This window comes from Crassostrea angulata, chromosome 7 (genome assembly GCF_025612915.1).
Source record: "Crassostrea angulata isolate pt1a10 chromosome 7, ASM2561291v2, whole genome shotgun sequence".
NCBI lineage: Eukaryota > Metazoa > Mollusca > Bivalvia > Ostreida > Ostreidae > Magallana > Magallana angulata.
In genome coordinates this window covers 49,679,369-49,701,953 of record NC_069117.1, presented here as the reverse complement: position 1 = coordinate 49,701,953, position 22,585 = coordinate 49,679,369, and the positions used below count along the sequence as shown (strand labels likewise).

At 34.8% G+C, this 22,585-nt stretch overlaps 1 protein-coding gene across 3 annotated transcripts; it reads left to right on the top strand.

Annotated features, from left to right (window-relative positions):
• The first annotated feature begins 816 nt into the window (after window positions 1-816).
• LOC128192805 (protein WWC2-like) lies at window positions 817-21,552 on the top strand. Of its 3 annotated transcripts, none has more exons than XM_052865786.1 (25): window positions 817-1,016; window positions 4,730-4,839; window positions 8,078-8,172; window positions 8,680-8,788; window positions 8,887-9,046; window positions 10,157-10,286; window positions 11,570-11,692; window positions 11,945-12,096; window positions 12,245-12,409; window positions 12,633-12,722; window positions 12,846-13,622; window positions 13,874-13,936; window positions 14,080-14,166; window positions 14,395-14,572; window positions 14,659-14,826; window positions 15,128-15,219; window positions 15,929-16,026; window positions 16,339-16,433; window positions 16,764-17,021; window positions 17,332-17,427; window positions 18,163-18,322; window positions 18,541-18,614; window positions 18,732-18,761; window positions 19,478-19,602; window positions 19,802-21,552. In XM_052865786.1, the coding sequence occupies exons 1-25, from the start codon at window positions 889-891 to the stop codon at window positions 19,932-19,934; spliced, it is 3,696 nt and encodes a 1,231-aa protein (XP_052721746.1). In that variant the 5' UTR covers window positions 817-888; the 3' UTR covers window positions 19,935-21,552. The 3 variants fall into 3 exon arrangements, with proteins under 3 accessions (XP_052721746.1, XP_052721745.1, XP_052721747.1); XM_052865785.1 differs by having other exon boundaries at window positions 16,339-16,457; XM_052865787.1 differs by lacking the exon at window positions 18,732-18,761 and having other exon boundaries at window positions 16,339-16,457.
• The last annotated feature ends 1,033 nt before the right edge of the window (window positions 21,553-22,585 follow it).

Below are 22,585 nucleotides of genomic sequence, written 5' to 3'. Positions count from 1 at the left end.
TTCGAGGGAATTACTTTATTTTTTTCGTGGAAGACGGCGTTTTCTCGACGCTAAGACATAAATTGAAGCGAAATATCGACTTGGCAGAGAACTGATACGTACAATATATATTTGATTTTCATGCAGTAAGGACACTATCAAGACCTCAAACATCGACCTTGCGTCGGAAAGCAAATATTGGGGGGGGGGGGGGGGGGCTAAATTAGCTTGAGCTGAAATAATGCCAACGGTACTCGTTTAAGCGCCACCCACCCAACCCTGACGCTGTGTTGAGATATAGGGAATAAATTATTTAGTAATATCTTTTAATTTTATTAAGAGAGAAACTTTACTGAACAAATATAGATAATTATTATAGTAATATAAACTGTGCGTAAGTAAGTGCTCAAATAAGTGTAGGCTAAGTAGAACATTGATTAATGTGACGCAGAAAATGGTACTGTATAAAAAAAAAACAAATTTTCTTCAAGCTAGTTGATTTGAAGACTGGTAAATGCGTACAAAAACAGAAATCATGTACAGGTACAATATAAATTCCTCCAGCGATGCTCAGCTGAAGCGAATACAAAAGTAAACACATAAAAATACATTTTCTGGTTTATAAATTCATCTGTGTTGGTTTAAAAGTAACTGTAACAACTGCATGCCATATTTCGAAACAATTATAATTGTCAAACAATTATTTTCCCGAAAATATAACGTTTCAATCAATATATATACACTAGGCTAGTCCCTATTCATTTTGCGGGAATCCAATGCGATCCTGATTGGTTGAAACATGACAAATGTCTGACGTCACATATGCTAATTGCCAAAAGAAAATGGTGGTTCGCTTAGGATTTAGACGTGCAAGTCTATGGATTGTGCAAAGCAAAACACTGGGTTGATATGCCAAAGAGAGGAAAGGGGGAAATACCCCTTCCCGAAGGCTGGGAGGAATGTTTAGATTATGATGGGAAAAGGTTCTTCATAGACCACAATACCCGTCAAACAACTTGGGTCGACCCGCGGGACAGGTGAGATATTCTTGGCGTTTTCTCTTGTATCGTTAAGCAAGCACCTTGTATGTTGCTGTTTTCCATTTTGTCATGTAACTATTACGTATTTCACCACAGATTTGGGCTGTTCTTCCTTTTATATTCATTGTAAATTTACTTGTATGCACCTTTGATTACAAATATGCAGTGTATGCATTGACAAACCTATCCGATAAGGGAAGTAACTCGTGAACCGCATACTTTAAATTGCATTGTTTTGATGGAAAACTTCGTGAGCAGGACACTGTACAAAACAATAATAATCTATCAACAGCGATAGCAACGTAAAACGGCATATTTCTCATGTATGTTCATCAATTTTATTGTCTTGGCTAGGGCGCATAAACCATGCTGTACCATGATATTTTTTTTCTCCATGGAATATCGGACTTAAAACATTTTTATTACCATCAGCAACTTGTATGTGACATGTTGACAGCAGTGGCATGCTGTCTGACACTGGTCAAATGGATGTTTGTAATTTGTAGGGATTCCCTGTTATTAATTTTGAAGTCTGTAAGGCCACTGACAGAATGTATTGGTATACCTTGTGTTTGGTTCAATTTACCGTTTGGTTCTAACATATTTTTTTTCATGAGAATTATAACTGATTCTCAATCTTAATACAAAGTATAGAGGAAGCATATAAACAAATTCCGTATTAAACATATATACACATGTAGACATGTGCCATACGTTCACTGCAAAAATCATTATATATTTCACATTAAGCTAAGATAAAACTTGTCCAGTTGTTTAATTTTATTAATAATTTTTGAAAGTAGTCACTTGTTTCTCTTAGAATAAGACAAATAGGTTTTGATCTTTCTTAGATTTGTTCATCATTACATGTACTTAACATTGAATCATTGAGTTGACTACATGTTGCCAATATTTTTCTTAATTTTTTTACAATGAACAGGTGAGTGAAGGTGAGGCATTTCACAAATACATGCCATGGAATTTGTCATCTAGCCTAATTGATTTTTAAAAAGTGGTAATTTGGAATTTGAGATGAAATAAAACAGTTGTACATATAAAGTCAAGTCATGACATTTAGGGACGTAGAATATTAACTGAAGTTATGGTTTTCTTGACTCTACAAATTGCTTAGAAGACTCAGACTAAGGGATTAAAATGAAGAACTGGGTTTTCTCCCTAGTTTAAATGAAAAGACTTTTAAAATTCAAAAACCAGCTAGGCTACATAGATCTTGATATGTAATGGCACTATTCTACACTTTCCTAATATTTCTCAGCTGTTTACCTTGTTTTTGTAGCCTATGGCTACAAAGCCGGTGTTGTGTGAATTTTTGACATATTTTCTTTCGGTAACATTTAGATTTATGTTCTATAACATTTCAGTAAAGATTCTCCTTGCATTTAGTTCCAGAAAATATTTCATAATGGATTCAAAACATGGAACTTGAAGTTATACTGCACTAAAAACATTAAATGAATAGTTCTTATTTCAACGTATATTTAGAGAACATGTATACATAAATTCTGTCCAGAACTGCACTACTTTTGTATTTGAAATAACCAGGAAAACAATTTTTGATTCATCCCTGAAATCATTTGTTTTCTTACATGAAGTGTAAGATTGCTGGGGTTTGAATTTTTCTAAACTATGGCTCCATATTTCCACATGTACAAAAATACCTGTAGATCAAATGTTAAAGAAAAGTACCAATTATATTCTGTGAATTGTATGTAGAAATATCCCCAGTCCCTTTAGTGTGCAGATAGGAATTTTGTTATGTATTCCTATTGTCCAAAGAATGTTAATTAGATTGAAGACCCATCTACAGTAAGAGCCTCATGCAAGTGTAATGAATTTATTAATGAGAGAGATATTAATTGTACCTATGAATGCGCTGAAATTCAAAATAATGTCTCGTGTTTCTCTGACATGCATGATGTGTGCCTGAATTCATTTCGTTTTCTAAGCCGAACCTGGCCAGAAGCACATCAGAGTATTAAATATAAGTAACAAAGAAAACGGGGATTTAGAACAGTGCCTAAGATTTTCTTTGGATTGTTTATGAAGTTCGGCTCGAGTGGTTTTTTAACAAGTGGAATTTGAAGAGATGAGTAGGGAGATTTGATTTAATTACCCGTTGATCAGTCTGGGAAATGTTTTCTTTTGATACATGTAAATGAAACATTTCCCTTGTTTTAAGTCACACATAAAAACATCAGTATTCTTATTTTCACTTAAAAGAACTTTTTTTTAAACATAAGGTCATTAAACTGAATTTGTTCCCCTTGAGTTTTCCTTTTGTAGTTGTTTTAAGGTGTAACAAAAGATGTCAGCTGTATATCTGACAAAGTTGAAGCGCTATTGGATATTTTATTAAATTCAAGCCATGCAAGATAACACGACTAATAGATAAATAATCTAATTCTGATAAATTTATTTGATTTGTTCTTGTTGATACTATTTTACCACAAAAATGTTCATTTATTGTTATCACAGTGTAGTACATTTTCAAATCAAGAATGCCAGAAATTTATTAGGGATGGTCTAAATTCTAACAGATAAGTTATCTGAAAATGATTATTCAGTAATTGAATAAACATCTCTAATTCCAAACATTTCCTTTGAAAGAAAACACTACAATAGAATAACCTCAAACCTTGCATCAAAATATGTATTCACACAAGTGTCAACTACATATACAAATTTGCTTACAGTGAGAGGCAAGGTTTTAATTTGCAGTAAATTGTCAATATTTGAATAGAACCCAAGGAATGGATGGCTCCTTGTTCAATGTACAATAACTGGTTACAGAGTTATTGTTTATGGCATTATAACCCAATTCAGCATTCCTTTATCACAAATTATTGGCAGGATCAATGTGCTAACTACAAGGAATTCCAAATATGTCAAAGATTGATTACAGAGAATAAAGAAAGTTTACACGAACAAACAGAAGAGCTGAGTCAAAATAGACTGTTTGTTTGCATTTGCACACCAGTATAAAATTGCCCGTAGGCCATGAAGTAAAATAAGAGAAATGTCAAAATTTAAAACTTCTTGAATTATTCTTGACTATATTTAGTATATTGAGTGGGCAGCTTTAGTTCAAGGCATGTAAAGCACATGAAAGATCTCACGTATTTCTTAGAAATTGTTCATTCATTAATTTAGGGAATATATTAATTAATACTAATATAAGATACTCTTGTAATTTACCTGCTTATCTATATATGTTAAAAATAATCTGTAATTTGTTTTGTTGAATTCTAGTTCATCAATTTTTTGATACCTCCTAGTTTAAATGATTTTGAGAAATTTATGCATTTTGGTGTCATTTAGATTTTGTTGTATTACCGTAATTAACATAATGATATGAAAGGGAAAAAAATTCTTATTGGATTTTTTTTTAAATTTCCAAATCCCCCCCCCCCCCCCCCTCCAAAAAAACCCCCACAAAAAACTTGAGTTATGTGAGAAATTATAGAAATTCATAAGGTGGTTTTTTTTTGGGGGGGGGGGCAGTAAGTAGAGTCTATCATGGTTGTTTTGTTTCATTTTCATGTTTATTCTAGAATTTTAAAATATCCATTAGTTGAGACTTCTTATTTTTTTTTATTTTTTACAGAAAAGCAATGACATTGTGTTTGCATGACTTCCTAATGTGACATTATAACTGTCAGTTTATAACTAATTCTTTGGACTCTCTGTAGATACACCAAGCCCCAGTCCTTTGCTGATTGTGTGGGAGATGAACTTCCCTATGGATGGGAGGAGTGTATGGACCAACAGATTGGAGTCTACTTCATCAACCACAACCAACGTAAGTACATCAGACAGATCCTAAAGGTCAAGTAATAAGTACTATGGGTCCTCTTAGTGGACCTATTGCAGCGGGGTTTAGATTTAGTCTTATCTTCAATGTGATGTAGGTGAACATGCATAATACAGTTGAACTTCAATATCTTGAACACTGATATCTCGAATACAATGGATATGTCGAAGTGATTTGTAAGTCCCAACCACATTTTTAAAAACTATTTTACTCTCAATAATTCGAATACTTGGATATATCAAAGTTTTTAAAAAGTCCCATCTAGTTCGAGATAACAAAGTTTGACTGTATTTTGTTTGTTAGAAATGCTGAATGTTTGTAAAATGTTAAAAATAGCAGAGTATTGCCACCCTTAGTCATTGTATTGCAGATATTATGAGAGATATTTTTCTATGATATTATATGAATTGTTTAGCGGTACCATTGACTTCTTGGATTACTAATCAAAACCAAATATCCATACAGCATCATGCTTGTGACCCATAGTTTCCTGCCCTCATCCTCAACTCATAATTGCCCTGCATTTCATTTCCCAATTTACAGTGATACTGAGATTAAGTAGTAATCTATTGCCATGTGTTTTGTAATAATGTTGCCTTGAGACATGTTATTGTTCCTACATATCATACTGTACTAATGATCAACACATAAGATACAACTACTCATTATACTAGTTTGGTGTCTTATGAATAAATCTGGAGTTGTTCTTCATATGAGTAATATTGTGTCATCTGAAAAGTTATGTTTTTGAAAATAAGCTCTTTAGGTTAACATACAGTAACATAAAAAGCTGAGCATCCTTTATGCAACAAAAAATATGAATGATCGGATGATACATTTTGTTTTGATGAAAAAAAAATATGAATGATCGGATGATGCATTTTGTTTTGATGAAAAAAAGTATAATTGAAAATGAAAAGTTTCGGCTAGTTACATCATTTGCATTTATATAGATGTTGGTCCATCTTTGTAAAGCAGCAGAGACAGAATAGATGAAGTTGTGGAATTGCTGTAATCATTCTGAGTGTACACTTTAGATTATAAATCTAAAACTTTAACAATTTGTTCAAGAACATTAATTGGAAGACTGCAAAAATTCTGATGTCCTGTTCTGTTCATTCCTTCAAAGTGTAAATTTGACAAAGACCATATGGCAGCATCAATTAAATAGCTATCCTTCACTTCATTTACACTGAGTTCCTGTGGAGACCATTAGAAAATATGCAAGCTCTAATCATAGAGGCCTCACTTAAAACTTAGAGAATTCACAATTCATACCACAGAGATAGATTTACACTCAATGCCACCTCTACATGTATGAAATTTCAGAAGTCTGCATTATGCATGAAGTTATACATTTTTCTGATCGATCAAGGCCAGACTTGAAAGTTTAGAGAGATCTGGTGTACTGCTGTGTTATGATGATATTAATGGAGGGAGAATATTTGGAATTGTTGTTTATGATAGAGGGTCTGGCTCGAGTCAATGACAAGACTGCTGCCTTCTGGGTGAACCGCTGCTACTGCTGGTGTTATGTGGTTGTGATGACATGGGAAGTCATGAGGATCTAGAGTGATTACCGTTTTTTTCTTGCCGGCTGCTGCACTCACTTACACTTGGGAAGAAATCTCCCTGGATGTTTTTAATCAGATTGAGCAGCTACAAATCTATAAACACCAATCACTTATCTTTTTATTCGGAATTCTTGTCATTAGTTGAATATCTTGTCTTCGGTTCTGCCGATTTTTTTGTTTTTTGAGGGTTTGGCAAAGCCCAGCATCTTTTACGTGGTATATGTAACCTTTATGTCCTAATATAAAGTCTATGTACCTCAGAAATTGTGTAATACCATGTCATAGTAGATGGTTATTAGATGATAATGTGTCACTCCAAAACTAGATGTCTATTAAAAGAAGTATATTACTACCATGGGTTAATTGCCAATTTCATTGCTGGATTGCATGGAATTCTGTACTTGAGTTTCATACCAAATATCTGTCTAAACCACATTTTTTGTCTCCCTTAAAAGACATTTGTATGAGAGAGGGGAAAAACCACAGTCTCTTTACCTCATATGTGTGGTACTAATCTATGGTGCTGATATTGTTACTTCTTGTCCAGCATGTGAACATTTTAAACCTCAGTTTTAGCTTCCAAATTAAGGAGCTAGTTTTTAAATTTATTTTTTTTGGGGGGGGGGGGGGGGTACTTATATAAATGATCTTTCAACTGGAGACTGGAACCCTCAGACCATGATATCCGACTTCCATACAAACGAAACAACCAACCATTGATGACATTCATTATTTTTTTTTACAGAAACCTATATGTTCCCATCAATATAATGTACATCACTGGCATGACTTTGACATCAATACTTTTTCAAACTAAGGCACTTTAGCTTCGGATTTATCAATAATTATAGATCTCAGTATTTAAAAACTGCATAATATTTGTAGTTATTATGTCAATGTGAATCAAATATGTACGTACTAGTCTATAATTAATAAACTTAATTATATTAATTAATAAACTATCTTTTGATAGTCTATGATGAACTTATAAAGCTCCTATGTTATGTTATTAATACATAAACCCATGAGACGATTGTCTTACAGAATAAAGGACTTACACTATTACATAATTTGATAATTTCTTGTGTGAATGACCTATTGTGATATGGTTTTTGTGTAAGTTTGCTATTTTGCCACTTAAAGGTGTACTGGTAAGGGTTCTAAAATGTTTCCTTATTTAGAATTTAAAACATTTTATTTGATATTTGTGCTAAAAATGCCTGAGAAGCACAATGAATAATTAAATGTTATTTTCATCACATGTTATGGTAATTAGTACTGCAAATTAGAATTCATGGTGACATGTTGTGAATATGGATTTTTATGCTGCAAAGCTGACCCAGAAACATTTTATTCTTGTACAAGATGTATTCACTGGCACATGACATTTAAATTTATTTGTATCCTGAACTTGATTAGTGGGATTTGGGTAAAAACAAAAAAAAATAATAACAAATCATTCCATCAAATCTATTATGTGCTTTAAGAGACATCACTTTTAAAGAAAACATTCTATATGTTTACATGTAACAAGATCCTAGACTTTTTCATAGATTCACTAGTAGCATCTACATCTAAAGTTTGGGGTAGTATACTTAAAGAGAGGAGTTTGAGGCTCAGGTGTAATAAAGGTTTGTTTTATTCAACAATAGAATCAAATCAGCTAGAAGACCCCAGACAACAATGGCGGGAGCAACAGGAGATGATGCTGAAGGAATACCTGGTCACAGCGCAGGATGACCTCCAGGTAACTCTCTCACCTGTACACACCTGTCAAAATACAAACACGAATTGTTTGCAACAATTTATGCATAGCAGGATCTAGAAAATGGATGAGTTATATAATAGATTGTTGTCATTTTAGTGTAACATTAATGATTTCGTGACATACACCTTTACAGGTTAAATTGATTGAATAGGTTTCCTTTTTCATGAATTATCTCTTTGGTGTTCAGCACAACTTGCACATCATTAAGTACAGTACAGGCTGTAAATTGACCCTGTTTTAATGTTCACACACCTCAGTCTTCTTTGGTGGCCCGGGCTTGTAAAAGTGATGTCAATAAAAACTGATCCCTTTATTTTTCTTTCTCTCTGATTTATTCCTATTAGCACAAAAAATAAAACTGTTTTATATGCATGTAAGTGAAACTTTTGAATTCAATAAAAAAAAATTGTATGAAGTTAATTTTGGGATTTCTGAAACAGGTAATTTAGAATTTAAGATACATGTATATACAACTCAATCTTTCAGGCCAAGAGAGAAATATTTTCAGTCAAAGAACAGAGACTGCAGCTGGCAAAGGATGAATATGAACATTTGAATGACACTCTGAGTGGATGGAAGTCATCAAGGACAAGTTGTAAGTGTCAGCATAAACATCTACCCAACTACCCTGTTTTTCTGATATCTCTCTTTGTAAGATGTAAACCACCTTACGGTCTTTTGTCCCCTTTTCAGTGAACTCCAACTCCAGCGTTGGTAGCACAAAGTATGACCCTGACTTGCTGAAGTCCGATGTCAATTTGGCCAGGAACAGAGTAGCGAGGCTGAAGCGCGAGTTAGAACAGATCCAGGCTGAGATGGTATACAAGGAACAAGGAGTGGAAACTCTCACGCAGTAAGACACACCAATTTATTACGCAATCCCAAATTTATAGACAGCCTCTTTGCAAGTTTCTTCTTTAAGTCTTTTGCAGTTTGGAGGAAATTAAATTTGCAACATATGGCTCGAGTCCATTACATTTTCAAGTTCTCAGCACTTACACCCAATCTATTATCATCATGAAAGGTTTTGTTCAGTTGAACATTTACTTTGTAATAAAATGGTAGGGTTCATTACATTTTAAAGCATTTGCTTTTATTTATTTTTTTTATTGAAATTCAAGATACTGGGGTTTTTTGTTTGTTTGGTTTTTTTTTTTTGGGGGGGGGGGGGGGGGGGAGAGGGTGTTGATATGTGTTATAATGCTAATTTTAAAATTTCAAGTAAGACAATGAACTCCAGCCTAAGACTTCAAATAATCAGACCATATATATTTTCTTAGCAAATGTAAATTTATCAGATCATTCTATTATTTGTTGTTCCTGAATGTTTACTCTAATCAACTATCCAGCCTAGGTAAACCATCAAAAGAAGTTAGCACAGGAAAGGGATGTATTATCTTGTTTGAGATTGTGAAATATCCCCCACCTCTTGTCAAATTAACAGCTAACAAAAAGAATAACTGTAGAAGATCCCCCAAAAATGTTGGGGAAAATCTGATAAGGTCACTAAATAGTGTCCTGTACAATGGGTCTTTATCATTACTAATGAGGCTCCTGTTTGTCCAAGAAAAAAAATCTCCATCATAAGTAAAATTGGAGATGGGCGAGAATTTGTGGAATGTTGTTTGTGCGGAGAAGCAGGCATTAGCACTAAGGAGGGATGACCCTTACGGATTAGACAGCATTGGGGGGAAAATAGAAATAACAACCAACGAGGATAATCCACTCTCTGCAGAAAAAAAACATAAAACACACCACCAAATTCCAAATCCCTCAACCCTGACTTGTCAAAGTATCAAATATCATTCTGTAGTGTAGCTACTTCTCCATCCTCACTGACTTCAAAAAAATATCAATAACCTTGGCATATGGAATTTTTTAAGATCGTTTATGTGTAGTAAAGTGCATGTATATCACATTGTTTTGCAATTTCCAAGTACAGAAAATATGATGTTTTTTACAGAGTTGACAAGAAACTGTCGGGTGGGGGAGGGTTCTATAATGTGGACCAGGCCCATGCTATTATTTCCGAGATCCGACAGCTGCAGAACTCTCTGTCCAATGGAGAACACGAGAGACAGACTCTTTTGCAGGTAATACAACCTCATTCACTAGTTTTCGAATTCTAAATTAAAAAATCCATTTGAACAATGCTCAGAACCACAATATAAAGTTTTCGGTTCATTGAAAGAAGCTCCAGAAGAACTATTTTAGGAGCTTCTTAATGTTTTCAGTGTTGATAAATGCTCCAAAAGCGACAATTCTCTTGCATGGATGGGAGTCAGGTAATTTGAAAGCCCACTGTGAAATTGTTGAATTCCTATTAACCTTGGCATTAATTGTTTGAAAAGCTGAGGAGTGCAGAGGGGAAGTGGGTTCAGTCAAAAAGGATGAGTCATGCACTGCTCATTCATAGGTTTTGCTGCAGATTATGATGAAGTAATAATATCTTTGTAATCAACACCTGTGGAACAATTGAAAAATTATTTGTGTCTGCCATCCCCTCCCTGTTCAAACACTGCTGAGAGAAAGTAGGGAATACTCTAAATCCTTCTGGTTTACCTCACTTTCCACTGGATTAGCTAGGCATAGATAGAGATACATGTTGAAAGGTTTACAGATTGGCAGGGGTGTAATAATATCTGTTTCAATATCTGATAATTGATAAAAAGGAGTGTTAGAAATTATTTTAGTGGAAGACTACCAAGATATGAATGGATATTCAAGTTAAGAGATTTTACTGAACAATATGTGAAAACAGGAATGCACAATGCTTCTTGCTGAACAGCAATATTGCATAACTTTTGATACCTTGCCAGTAATTTCTGTAAAATCACAATAAGAGAGAAATAGCTAGAATATCAATGAACACTTAAATTATTTTCCTCAATATGCTTAGTAAAACATGAGAAAGAAAATTAATTATTTTCACATAAGCCTTGTTTAAATTGCAATTTTCTGGTTATGAATCATAGCATCTAACATAGCTGCAAGCAATTTTTGTGCTGCATAAGTATGGGAATTACTTGCTTGTAATTTTGGCAACAACAGAAGCTAAGTATTGAGTCATTCAGTGATGCTAATTGCTTTGGAGATGTAGTTAATGTGAACACCCTTGCACTGTCTCCCACAGGTTAGTCAGGAGTACAAATACAACATTATGCAATGCAGAATTCCATTGGTGTCACAATATTACCCAAAATTATACAATATTGCTTTCATTTCAATTTCCTATTTAAACTTTTGTTTCAAATTACATAATCATAGCAACTTTTAAAAAGCACAAATTTTCAGGCAGTATTATGAAGTGCTGAATATTGGACGGATTTTCAAACAATGTTTACATTCTCGCTGACCCTGTTGAAATTAATTTCAGTCCTTGTCCCGATTAAAAGATGAGTTCCTGATGAACAAACATGGTGGGTCTTCCCCAGATGTGTCCACCCTGTCCATTCCACTCAAGTCCAGCACTGCCTCTCAGACTGACCTCAGGGGTGAGGTAGGTATCCCATCCAGCCCCTGTCTCAATAGGCAACAATTTATTTGTTGTTCAATTTTATAATTATATTTTTAGAGAGAAACTTACAATTATGATTGTATAATATTTTGGCAAATTGATAAATATGGAATTATTTTGCATTATCTTGTATTTTTCATACATGTAATACCCAGTGCATACAAGGAGAGGAGACTGTTTGTTTTTTGGTGGATTTTACATGTACTTTATCATGTTAAGATTCTCTGTTTTAAGCTTGGACCTGGCAGCAACAGGTATATCACAGAGATCACTAGACTAAGACTCCAGTATGATGAAGCCAAGAGGAAGCTCTCCAACCTAAAGTACAAGCTGGCCAATATCGAGGACCAGATGATACCTGGTCAGAACGAGTCTGACAAAGACAGGTGAGTGAAGTGGTACAGCGGTAGACATCATGTATCAATATGGTGCACAAACTATGAGGATATTGATATTATATATATAAACATGATACCCAACTTTTTTGTGTTATATTTTTGTGTGATTCTGAGCTGATGATGTGGGTATTTTTAGGTTAATGTTGTTGCAAGAAAAGGAGCAGCTTCTTCGCGAGCTGAAAGGAATTAATCCCAAAGGTCGCAGTGCAGGAGAAATGAAGGACATTCAACAGAGAATAAGTCAGCTAGAGTATGACTTGAATGTTGCAGTGGAAATATCTAACAAACAAATTGCAGATAGGTTTGTATATATTTTGTGGTTGATAACCAAATTCCCACACTAAGAGTACACTGCAGGTGTACCCCCATGCTATCTCCAGCATCCAACTGTACCTAAAGAGAAAATGTTAACAATGTGTGCACTTGATTAAACTGAATGTAAACTAAGAGAATGATGTTGAAATAGTGAAGAAAACAGGAGAAATTAGAGTGCAGTGGGTTAAGTCTTTTTAATTACTTTGTAGACTCCAACTCCATGATGAGAAGTCCTCCATTATGCAAGAGCTAGCCGAGACCACCAGGCTTACTTCATTACTAGAGTCGCAGTTACGCAGGTCTGTTGTCAGCTTTCATTATCAATATTGGCCTCACTCAACACCTTTATAAACATCAAAGAAAAAGGCAAAAGAATGCAGGAGAGGGAAAAAATTAAAAAATGTGTGTTTTGTTTCTTTCAGCTTGTCACTCAGTACTCTCTCCGTTTCATCAGGATCAAGCCTCGGTTCATTAGGTTCATTATCTTCATGCAGTCGTGGTTCACTGAACTCCCTCAACATGCTGGATATCTATGGCCAGCAGCATTCTCCTGACACAAATTTACATGACCTGCACCGCAGAGTCGAAAAACTGTTACAAGGACACAGCATATCCCCCATTCATGAAATGCAGGTGTCATCTGATGTGACAGCAGCAGCCACCAATACCTATCTCCAAAGTGTCATGGCCAGTAATACTGATATCTCATCCTCCTCTTCTCATGCTTCCTCACCCCCTGTGTCCCCGTACGAAGTAGGACCACCTCCCTCCTACCATCAACATATGACAAATGTTGGCGGCTTGCCAAGGAAAGTGACCACTTACAACATCCCCCAACAACCACCATTATCATACAGTGCCGGTGCCAATATCATAGCAGATCAATCAAATTTAGACCCCATGAATGGACTGCCTTCTGCAGGGTCTCGATTAGAGGCCCACAAAGGATCTTTGGTGCATCCTAATCCCTCGCCAGGACAATCATTGAACGATAGTGTTATTAGTGCCAAAAGGTCACAGCTCGCAGACATCATGGATGTGTCGAACCCTCCACTCAGTCCAATCAGTGAAAGTAGCTCCGGTGTATGCAATAACTTGTCAGGTGGTAATACCAGAAGTGTGTCAGCGGCTGTCAGTGACGAGTCAGTGGCTGGTGACAGCGGGGTGTTCGAGGCTTCCATGAACGTCACCAACAAAAGGTAGGAAGTTTTTTATTGCAATTTCAGTGAAAAAGCTTGAAAAGCAGTGTCTAATGCAAAGTCTGAAAGAAATCAGAACATATGTTGGATTTCAAATGAAGATTAAATGGCCATGAATGAGAATAATTTCTGTTGATTCAACATTTGTAAGAAAAACAATAAATGGTGGTTTCTTATTGATTGTGAAGAAAATAGCTGTGCTATAAGATGTTAATCTTGTCTGTTAGGTGATTATGTATGTATTGTTTCAGGGATGCCATTGATGACATGTTTGAAATGAACCTGGAAAGCGCCCAGATTCAAATCAAGCTCAAGTAAGCCCTCCAATTGTTTGCACTCTGTATATCTCCCGTTTCTGGTTCTTTGATGCCGGCGGCGCTTTGATTTACCTTTTTGTTCAGATAGTTTCTGATGTAGGTAGGAGACTCCCTGATCCTGAGTGATTGTTTACTTTCAGATACAAGAGTGTTGACAGTCAGCTGATTATTGGTATAGAGCAGGCCAGGAATCTCTCAGCACTAGCCTTCCCTCAGAACAGCAATGTGTAAGCTCCCTCCCTACTTTCAATTTCCAAAGTGATCACTATGCATTTACTAGTTTCATTAAGTCATTGAATCTTCATTATTGTTCTTGAAATTTTAGCTGGTTGGTTTTAAAAAGATTTAAAGTTTGAAACTTAGGTAATTATATTATGAAAAAGAAGGAAAATTAAATTTAGATTTAGCAACTTAACTTTCAGTTCTCAAAAGGGTGAAATATTTTTGTGTTACAGGTGCATTAAGGCAGCATTACTCCCCAATATAAAGAATGCATCATGGACAACAAAGGCTACCACAGAATTAAAACACCCCAAATTCTGTGAGGAATTCAGGGTGTCAATTGCTGAACAACTACTCATTAACAAGACACTGCAAGTCCAAATTTGGAGTTTACCTTATCAAGAATGCCTTGTAAGTACCATTCATTAAATCATTTTTCAAAGAACAAGCATATTTTCATGAAGACTCCATTATGATTTATTTTAATTTTTTTATAGGGCTGTGCTCAGGTTAGCCTAGCAGACTTTGATCCTAAGTCTGTGTCCCAGAAGTGGTACAATGTATTAAGCTTTAAATTCATGCAGTCTGACACTAACGACTCCACTCAAAAACAATTTGATACCACCAAAGATAAAACCCCAGTTGCCTCACCTGAAACTCAGAAGGTACAGTAACATCAATTTCAAAATAGATCTCTTTTTTGTCCTTGTGAGATATTTAAAGAAATTCTAGTGACAGTTTGTTGTCTTTGCATACCATTTTTATCATATAAAAAGTTCTTGGCACTCGCTAGATAAATCAGGCCGATGTATGCATCTGACATGCATGTGCATTATATGATACATAAAATGTAAAATAGTTTACTATTAATAAAGTGCAGTAAGTAAAGTATTAGTAATTTTATGATGTGAACTGCTCTATAATGATAAGCCATCTATTGAGTGATTTTTTTGTATCGCTTTTTAGGAGGATGTGACCAAATTATTAGAGGAGTCCTCAGCCAAGTTACAGAAATCAGAAGATAGGCAGACTCCCACAGAGGGACTTAGAGAAAGCAGGTACATAGCCCCTACACTACAGGCCAGTTGAACTGGTACTGAATTGTAAACTATGAAGTGGATGTCACTTTACTGTAGATACAGCCAGATTCATTGGTGCTTAGATTTTAAATCATTTTTGCGTGTTATTTTAAAACTCTTGTTCTCCAGATAACCTTAAATATCAGAAGTTTACATGTCAGACTTCTTTTAATTTAATAGTGTTGGTATCTTTCTTGAAATTCAAACAAACACATGTTGCATGTCTAGCAGTTTTAAATCACATTTCATTCCATTGATGCCTCCATTAGATACAAGAGAGTCATAAAAGTTGTAGATGATGCATACAGCTGTTACATTGTCTGCAGGAAGGGTTTACAGCATGTGCTGCCGTCTGGCAGTGAGAATCCCACACCCTCTTCTCCAGAGGCTGCCAGTTATAGAACTGTCAATGTTTATGTTTTGTCAGAGAAAAGAGAAGAGAGATAATAACATTCAGTTGAATCAGTGCAAATTACACTGAGCCAAAGTCTGTCTTCATTCTGTTAATAATTTGCAGCAATAGATCATGTGTGTGGGTTGGAGCTTTTCTAGTGCTAATAAATTTTATAAACATGTATATCAGTCAGTTCTTTAGACGTGCTGTAATCTGGCCTTTTCTTGTCAGTACTCATTGAGTGTTATTAGATATACATGTAGTTGTGTAACTAAATATTTGTGTAACTTGCAGTCACATCCGGCACCCCTTGGTGATGTCCTTGAAGGAAGAGAGCAGTGATGAATCCACTGTCATTTCCTCCCAGACTTCCACCCTCACTCGCAATCATGGTAAATATGTTTTACTGTTGTAACATCTGCCAGGCTTTTCCTGAAAATTAGACTTTCCCACACTCAGATTTTCCATCTGCTTGCCAGTAAATAATTATAAGTTTTCCCATTCACAATTCACTTAAGCTCAATTAATTTTTTATTCAATGGCCTATAAGGGGGGGGGGGGGTTTTCCCAAATTCAACCTTGAAGAAATGCAAAAGTTCCCAAGTTCCTTAATGGATTGCTTCATTAATCTGAAACATTGAAAGCTGTAACAGTATAATTATTTGTGTATGTTAATTTTATTGACATGATGTTTTGATTGACAGGTCCTGATGATATGGAGAGGTTGTATCACAGTGTGCCACTGGTAGGAGGCGGGGAAGGAGATGTGGGAGAGGAGGAAGATGTAGAGAATGAAGCTGTAAGTCATAGTCAAACTGAACAGGTTGTTAATGAATATGGAAAATAAGAACCATTCATACCAAACATTGTTTGTGTACACATCAATTGTTGTTAATTTATGTGAGAATAAGAACCATTTATACTGAACATTGTTTGTGCACACAACAACTCTGGTCAAAAACATAACTAGGAATTGATTTTGGAGTTCTTAGTACATGTACTTACACATCGCCAAAGGTTAACAGAAGCATTCAATATTTTCCCTAAAGTTTATATGGTTTCAGTATGATTTACACACTGTAAAAAAATTGTGAAAGTAATCAGAAACTTTTCTGCCTCTCCCCTGAAGGACTATGATGAAAAGATCAATGAGGTGATGGAGGAACTCCACAATGCTGTGTACATTGAGGGCGACAGCGGAAGTTCCACGGACCAAGAGGATGCTATGACTGCCGTTACCTGTGACAAAGAGACCAACACTGTGTCCATGTACTCAGACCGCCCCACCATCAAAAGGAGGCCCCAGGAGGGACCCAGGAGCAGTACCATTAGGCGGTCCCAAACCTTTTCTCCCGCCTGTAGGCCCGGCAGCCAATATGTGTGTAGGGTAAGTGTCAAACTTTGTATATTGTTTTGTTCAAGTGCCAGATTTATTGTAATTGTTTATGTGTAAGTGACCAACACATTGTGTTGTGTTGTTACTCTTCTTTTGAGTATATTTTTGGAATAAAAATTTGTCAAATGAATTCATGTACATTAAATTTTAGAATAACAGATATATATGTACTGTTTTGTTGATTTTTACTGAATCAATGATTAGGAACAGAATCAGCTTAAATCATTTAGATTCCTATGAATTTTTTTGTGGAGTAATTGGCATCAGATGTTTGATTTTTTTTGGTCTCCTTTTTTTGCAGTTGAACAGAAGTGACAGTGATAGTGCAATGTCAAACTTTAAGAAAGGTCCATTTCAGAGGAATTCACTGGATCGAAGAAGCATGAGATGGAAAAGAGTAAGTCAACTTGTTGCACACTATGGCAAATCTTTTTGTTATGTTCAAGAGGAAATAGATTTATAACTTTTTTCAAGTCAATGCTTATTTTGATTTATAATTGCTGAATGAAAGAATAACTCTTTCATATACATTTAGCTATGATGGCTAGGGATAGTTCTATATAAACTCTTGCACTAAGTGACATTAAAGCTGAACACCGCTCGTAAATAGGCACCGTCACACAGATACCTGGTATATAAACCCTTCGATTTCGTTACACCCGATTGCACACCTGAACCTCGTGGCCGACATGTACCGGGTAGTATTCCTTTCGTGGTCTTTAGATTTTATGCATTTTTTTCCAATCTTATGTTCATTTTCTGTTCGTAAATAATGCATTGACCAATTTATTTGATGTTAGTATTCTCCTGGCTTCAAAAAGTGCGTAAAATTTGATAATTTCATCGCGACCGGGCAACACGGCGAGGCAAAATGTACGTCCACACAGGTGAGACCTCTACAGCGAAGTACTTTGAACTGTTTAGAGGTCTGTCCCTTATATAAGGGTTGTAGGGATAGCAGTGATTAAAGAGAAATATGGCGGACAGTGCCTATTTACGAGCGGTGTTCAGCTTTAAGATTGAGTTTCTGTATATAGCTGTGATAAGAGAGATAACTCGGTCTTTGAATTGGGAAATATTTTTCAAAGTTTGTTCTGAACTGAGGTTATAATAAATCTTTTGTCTATTTTAGTCAACAGTTCATGGTATTCGAGGGGAAAAACTTCCATTAAGAACATCAATTGATTTGGAGCTTGACCTACAGGCCTCCAAAACAAAATTTACCCAGCTCCATGATGAGATTAAAAGATTGAGAGAGCTTCACTTACTTCTGGAGAATGCAAAAGCTAAAGGTTAGAAATTAAACTCATAAAAGAGGTTAAATGTGGACATTTCTACATGTTGTCAATTATGAAAATTATTACATGAAAACAATGAGTGTAGATATTAACCTCATAAAATGAATATTTTTCACTTTTAACATTTCAAGAGAATAAAAAAAATAGTACATGTATAGAAATATGACTTGTGATATTGAAATGTATCGTCACATACCGGTATATACTTCTAGGGGAAGTGGAGATACCTTCATGGCTCGCTGACAATGAACAGTTCCAGAATCTTCTGACTGAAGCAGATCGCATGGTAAAGTCTTGTATACTCTTGATTGGTATATGATATTTTAATTAAATGAGTTAAACTGAAGGAAGTAGGAGTAGGCCTAAATGGAAATGATAAATAGAGTTTATGATGGTTTTACAGAAGCTGCGAGATCTTCAGGCTGTTAGATCAGTAAGGATTCACTTGTTCAGAAGCATGCTATGCATGAATATAATCATGTCCACTAGAATGTGCAATCCTCAAGTACTTGAAAGCTTTTAACAATCTGTCCAGTACCATTCAGTGTGGCATCTTAAATTAACTCTTCTTCAGTTCATGTGTATACAAGATATCTTATCCGTTTTAGACGTTTATTTGAAAATATAACACCTGAAACCTTTATCTATCAAACTGATTACTAGACAGAACTAAACACACAGATTATACATTGTATTTATATGATATAAACATGTAATTCTTGTTTGAATTATATAGTTAAGCTTTATGTACTAACAGAAATTAGTAGCCTAAAGAATGATTTATTATACATGTACGTGTATTAGTATATAACATGTTACTGTTGTGTACACTCATCACTACAGTAGTGTTATAGAGATATCAATACATACTTTGATGCATTTGTTACCCAGTACTGTGTGTATAGACGTAAAATCAAATTAACCATAGATTTGACTCTTATACCGAAGTTTTGATATTTTCAATGTACCCTATACATGTAGCATGAAAAGTTGTATCTTTATCAGTTCCCCTTTGTACATGAATATCATTGTCAACAATTTTACATTGATAAACTTTTGCATGTATTATAGATTGAAATATCATCTACCAAGACTCCATGTACCTAAATTATTATTAAACGAATAATATAGGGGTTGTTTTGTGTTTAGGCCCACAAAGACAGTAAGCAGCTATCAAAACAGGACCGACGGGCCGAGCAGATGATGAAAAAGGTGACTAGAGATGTGCAGAGACTGAAGAGAAACAGCCCACACTCCAATACTCAGTCCTTTAGGTATGTCAGTCTCAGCTTTTGCTTTTTGAGGAATTACTTGAATCATTCATTAGTCTTACATGTGATTTGTTTCATCATTTTTTATGCATACTTCTCCATTGTACTACAATTTAATGCTACATTATCTGTTATATGTACCAGTAGAAAAATAAAAACAAACACATACTATCTATCTAAAGTGTAATTAAATAATTTTCAGAGAAAAAATGGCTTTCTTCACAAATGTCTCCATGACTGTTCCTGTCATCCCAAAAGAAATGTCTGGAAATCAGAGTGAAGAAACGCGCCTTGAAGAATTTCTGAAGGACGATAGAGTTGGGCAAGAAGTATGAAATGATTACACAAAATAATATTCAGACACAATAAACATAGAGAAGATTGCTTTGATTGTAAAAGCGCTGAACAAGCTGTGATCAAATCATTCCACATGTTCCTAGAAGAGACAAAGATTCCAGTTGAGCAGATAAATGCTCTTTGTTTTTTTGGTGCATAGTCACAGGATCTGTTGTCATGGGCATTAGGGATTGACAGCTGTCAGCAATGGAAGTGATGCATGATTGACATGTAAGGGGAGGGGTCAACATGAGATGTTGACTGACAGATGTCATTCACTGTAGGGTAAAGACTTATCAAGTCACTCCACACTGGGGTCTGTAAACTCATCCTTTCTATTCAAAACTGTGCGATCATAATTTATTGTGCAATTACTATCTATGCAAGATGCCATTGGTTAAAAACCCTATCTTCATCTGTGAATGAACTCGCTATCACTGACCCCTCTCTTGTGAAGTGAATATTGAACTGTTATTATATGAACAAATTGTTGCAATATTGGTATTTTTACCATAACAGATATTATAATCAAAGGTGTGTGATATTTATATGTAGAGAAATGAGGGTACACTTCATATTTTTATATCTGTTACTTAAATGGTTTGAATCAAAATGATATAACTTTCTTACTGATATCATATACACTTTTTGATAAAAAAAAAAATGTTTTAAATTTGTGGATTCTGTGAGACCAAAGAATGATGCATTTTATAATCTTACTACTAAATGTATTGATTTTAGCTTATACACTTCTTCCAAGATCTTTTTTTAGATTTTTAAGCATGTAAATAATAAAAATTAGCAAAATTATCTTTTTTAGGAGAACGATGAAATGAACATATGATAGCAATACCTTTAGATATATTTTTACCCAATTCGTAGTTCTCAATGTACAATGTTTGTGTAGATTATCTATACACATGAAGGTAAATTGTGATTGTGATTTGTTTTAGATGTTTAATATATAACCATATATCTATATACATGTATTATCTATATATTTACACTATAACCTAGTATGTTGAAATGATCATATTTATTTCATTTTAGCTCTTGTTATATGTGGTTTTGTTTTATACATTCATATCATTATACATTTGTTATATTAACTGAAATTTCTCTCTACCAGTTCACTGGCATTAATTTCAAATGGTAGCAAATCACAGACAATATTACTTTCATTTTCAGTTTAGTGGGTGTTTTGGAAAAGTTGAATCTCATTTGAACAATGAACTTTTTTAGAATTGTTTAAAAATCTAACCTTTGAGATCTTCAGTAATGTGTCTTGTTCTTCAAAACTATGTAACCCCGTTTTGTCAAAAGTAAAATCAGCTTTGTTATACCCTATTGCTAAATCTGCCCCGATCGGTCGTGTAACACAGCCCCAGGCTGGGGAGGGTTTCTCTGTCTGTCTTGGTTTGGGTTGTAAGGCTTTACCTATTGTACCCTGGGTTGAATGCACAGTATTTTGTTTAGGCTGTATGTGGACAACACCAGTCTGATTTACTCAGTTTAGGTTGCCATGGTAACACTCTGTACTAGATACTCAGGATGATCATTATTTGTATGTAACAATTATATTTTGCATAAATAAAGCAAAATATTTTAATGAAATAATTTATTGTTGTTGATTTTTTTTTAAATAGCTTATTTATAAAGGACTTTGTGTATAGTATACAAGCAAATCAGCAATTTTCAAGCAAAAAAATGTTGAATGCCTTAGAGGTTGAAATCAAATAAATATTTCATTTGTCACATTTTTTGCACTAAGTGAATATGCTGAAATGTGATTCCCAATTGTATACATGTACTCATGATTAGTAAGGAAGGGTCAGAGATGTTTGCTTAAGCCTAGCTGTGCTCAACTGTTTGAAATCATAAGCATTATAAATATGCACAATGACAGGAAAATCTCATTTCTACAAGGTCACATTAAAACTAGGATATTTACTTGAAGGGGCCATTTGCAGTCATTCATGAAAATGTGTTGCACTCTCTACACCAAAATTGTTTTACATTAATTACCATTAAGGTGATCCAAAATGTTAATATCATGTTAAAATCAATGGCCATTTTTTATTACTCAAAATATAAAAAAAGGTATTTGCATGCATATAAAAATGTATATTTATGAGTCTGTACTGTATTAACTGTAAATGAGTACACTAGAACTTTATTAAACACCTGCTTTGCAGACCCCCTAAAGCATTCAGTCTGTCATGAGTTCAAAGCATATCTTCTCTCCACTCGGCTAAATTTGGTGCATATTTTACATAAAGTTATTGTAGGTAAAAGGTGTGCAGTGACCTTGAATCAAGTTTCCAGGTCATGACAAGGTCATTGCTGATCTACATGTACATGTATATGAAAAATTATTTTTTCTGACTATAATTTCTTTCCCCTCGGTTTAATCTTGTTCATGTATAATCCTTTTCATACTCTCACCAAAAGACTTCTTATTGATAAGGTGGGAGCAGTGACCTTGAATGAAGTCTCTGTCAAAATTCAAGAGCATACATGTAGTTGACCTTGTAAAATCCTTGTACATCTGGGCCCAAATTTTTTTCTCCCCTTAGCCATATCTGCTTTATAATAAACCCATAGAGAGCTTGTTGTATGAATGATAAGAATAATCTTGAACTTAAGTCAG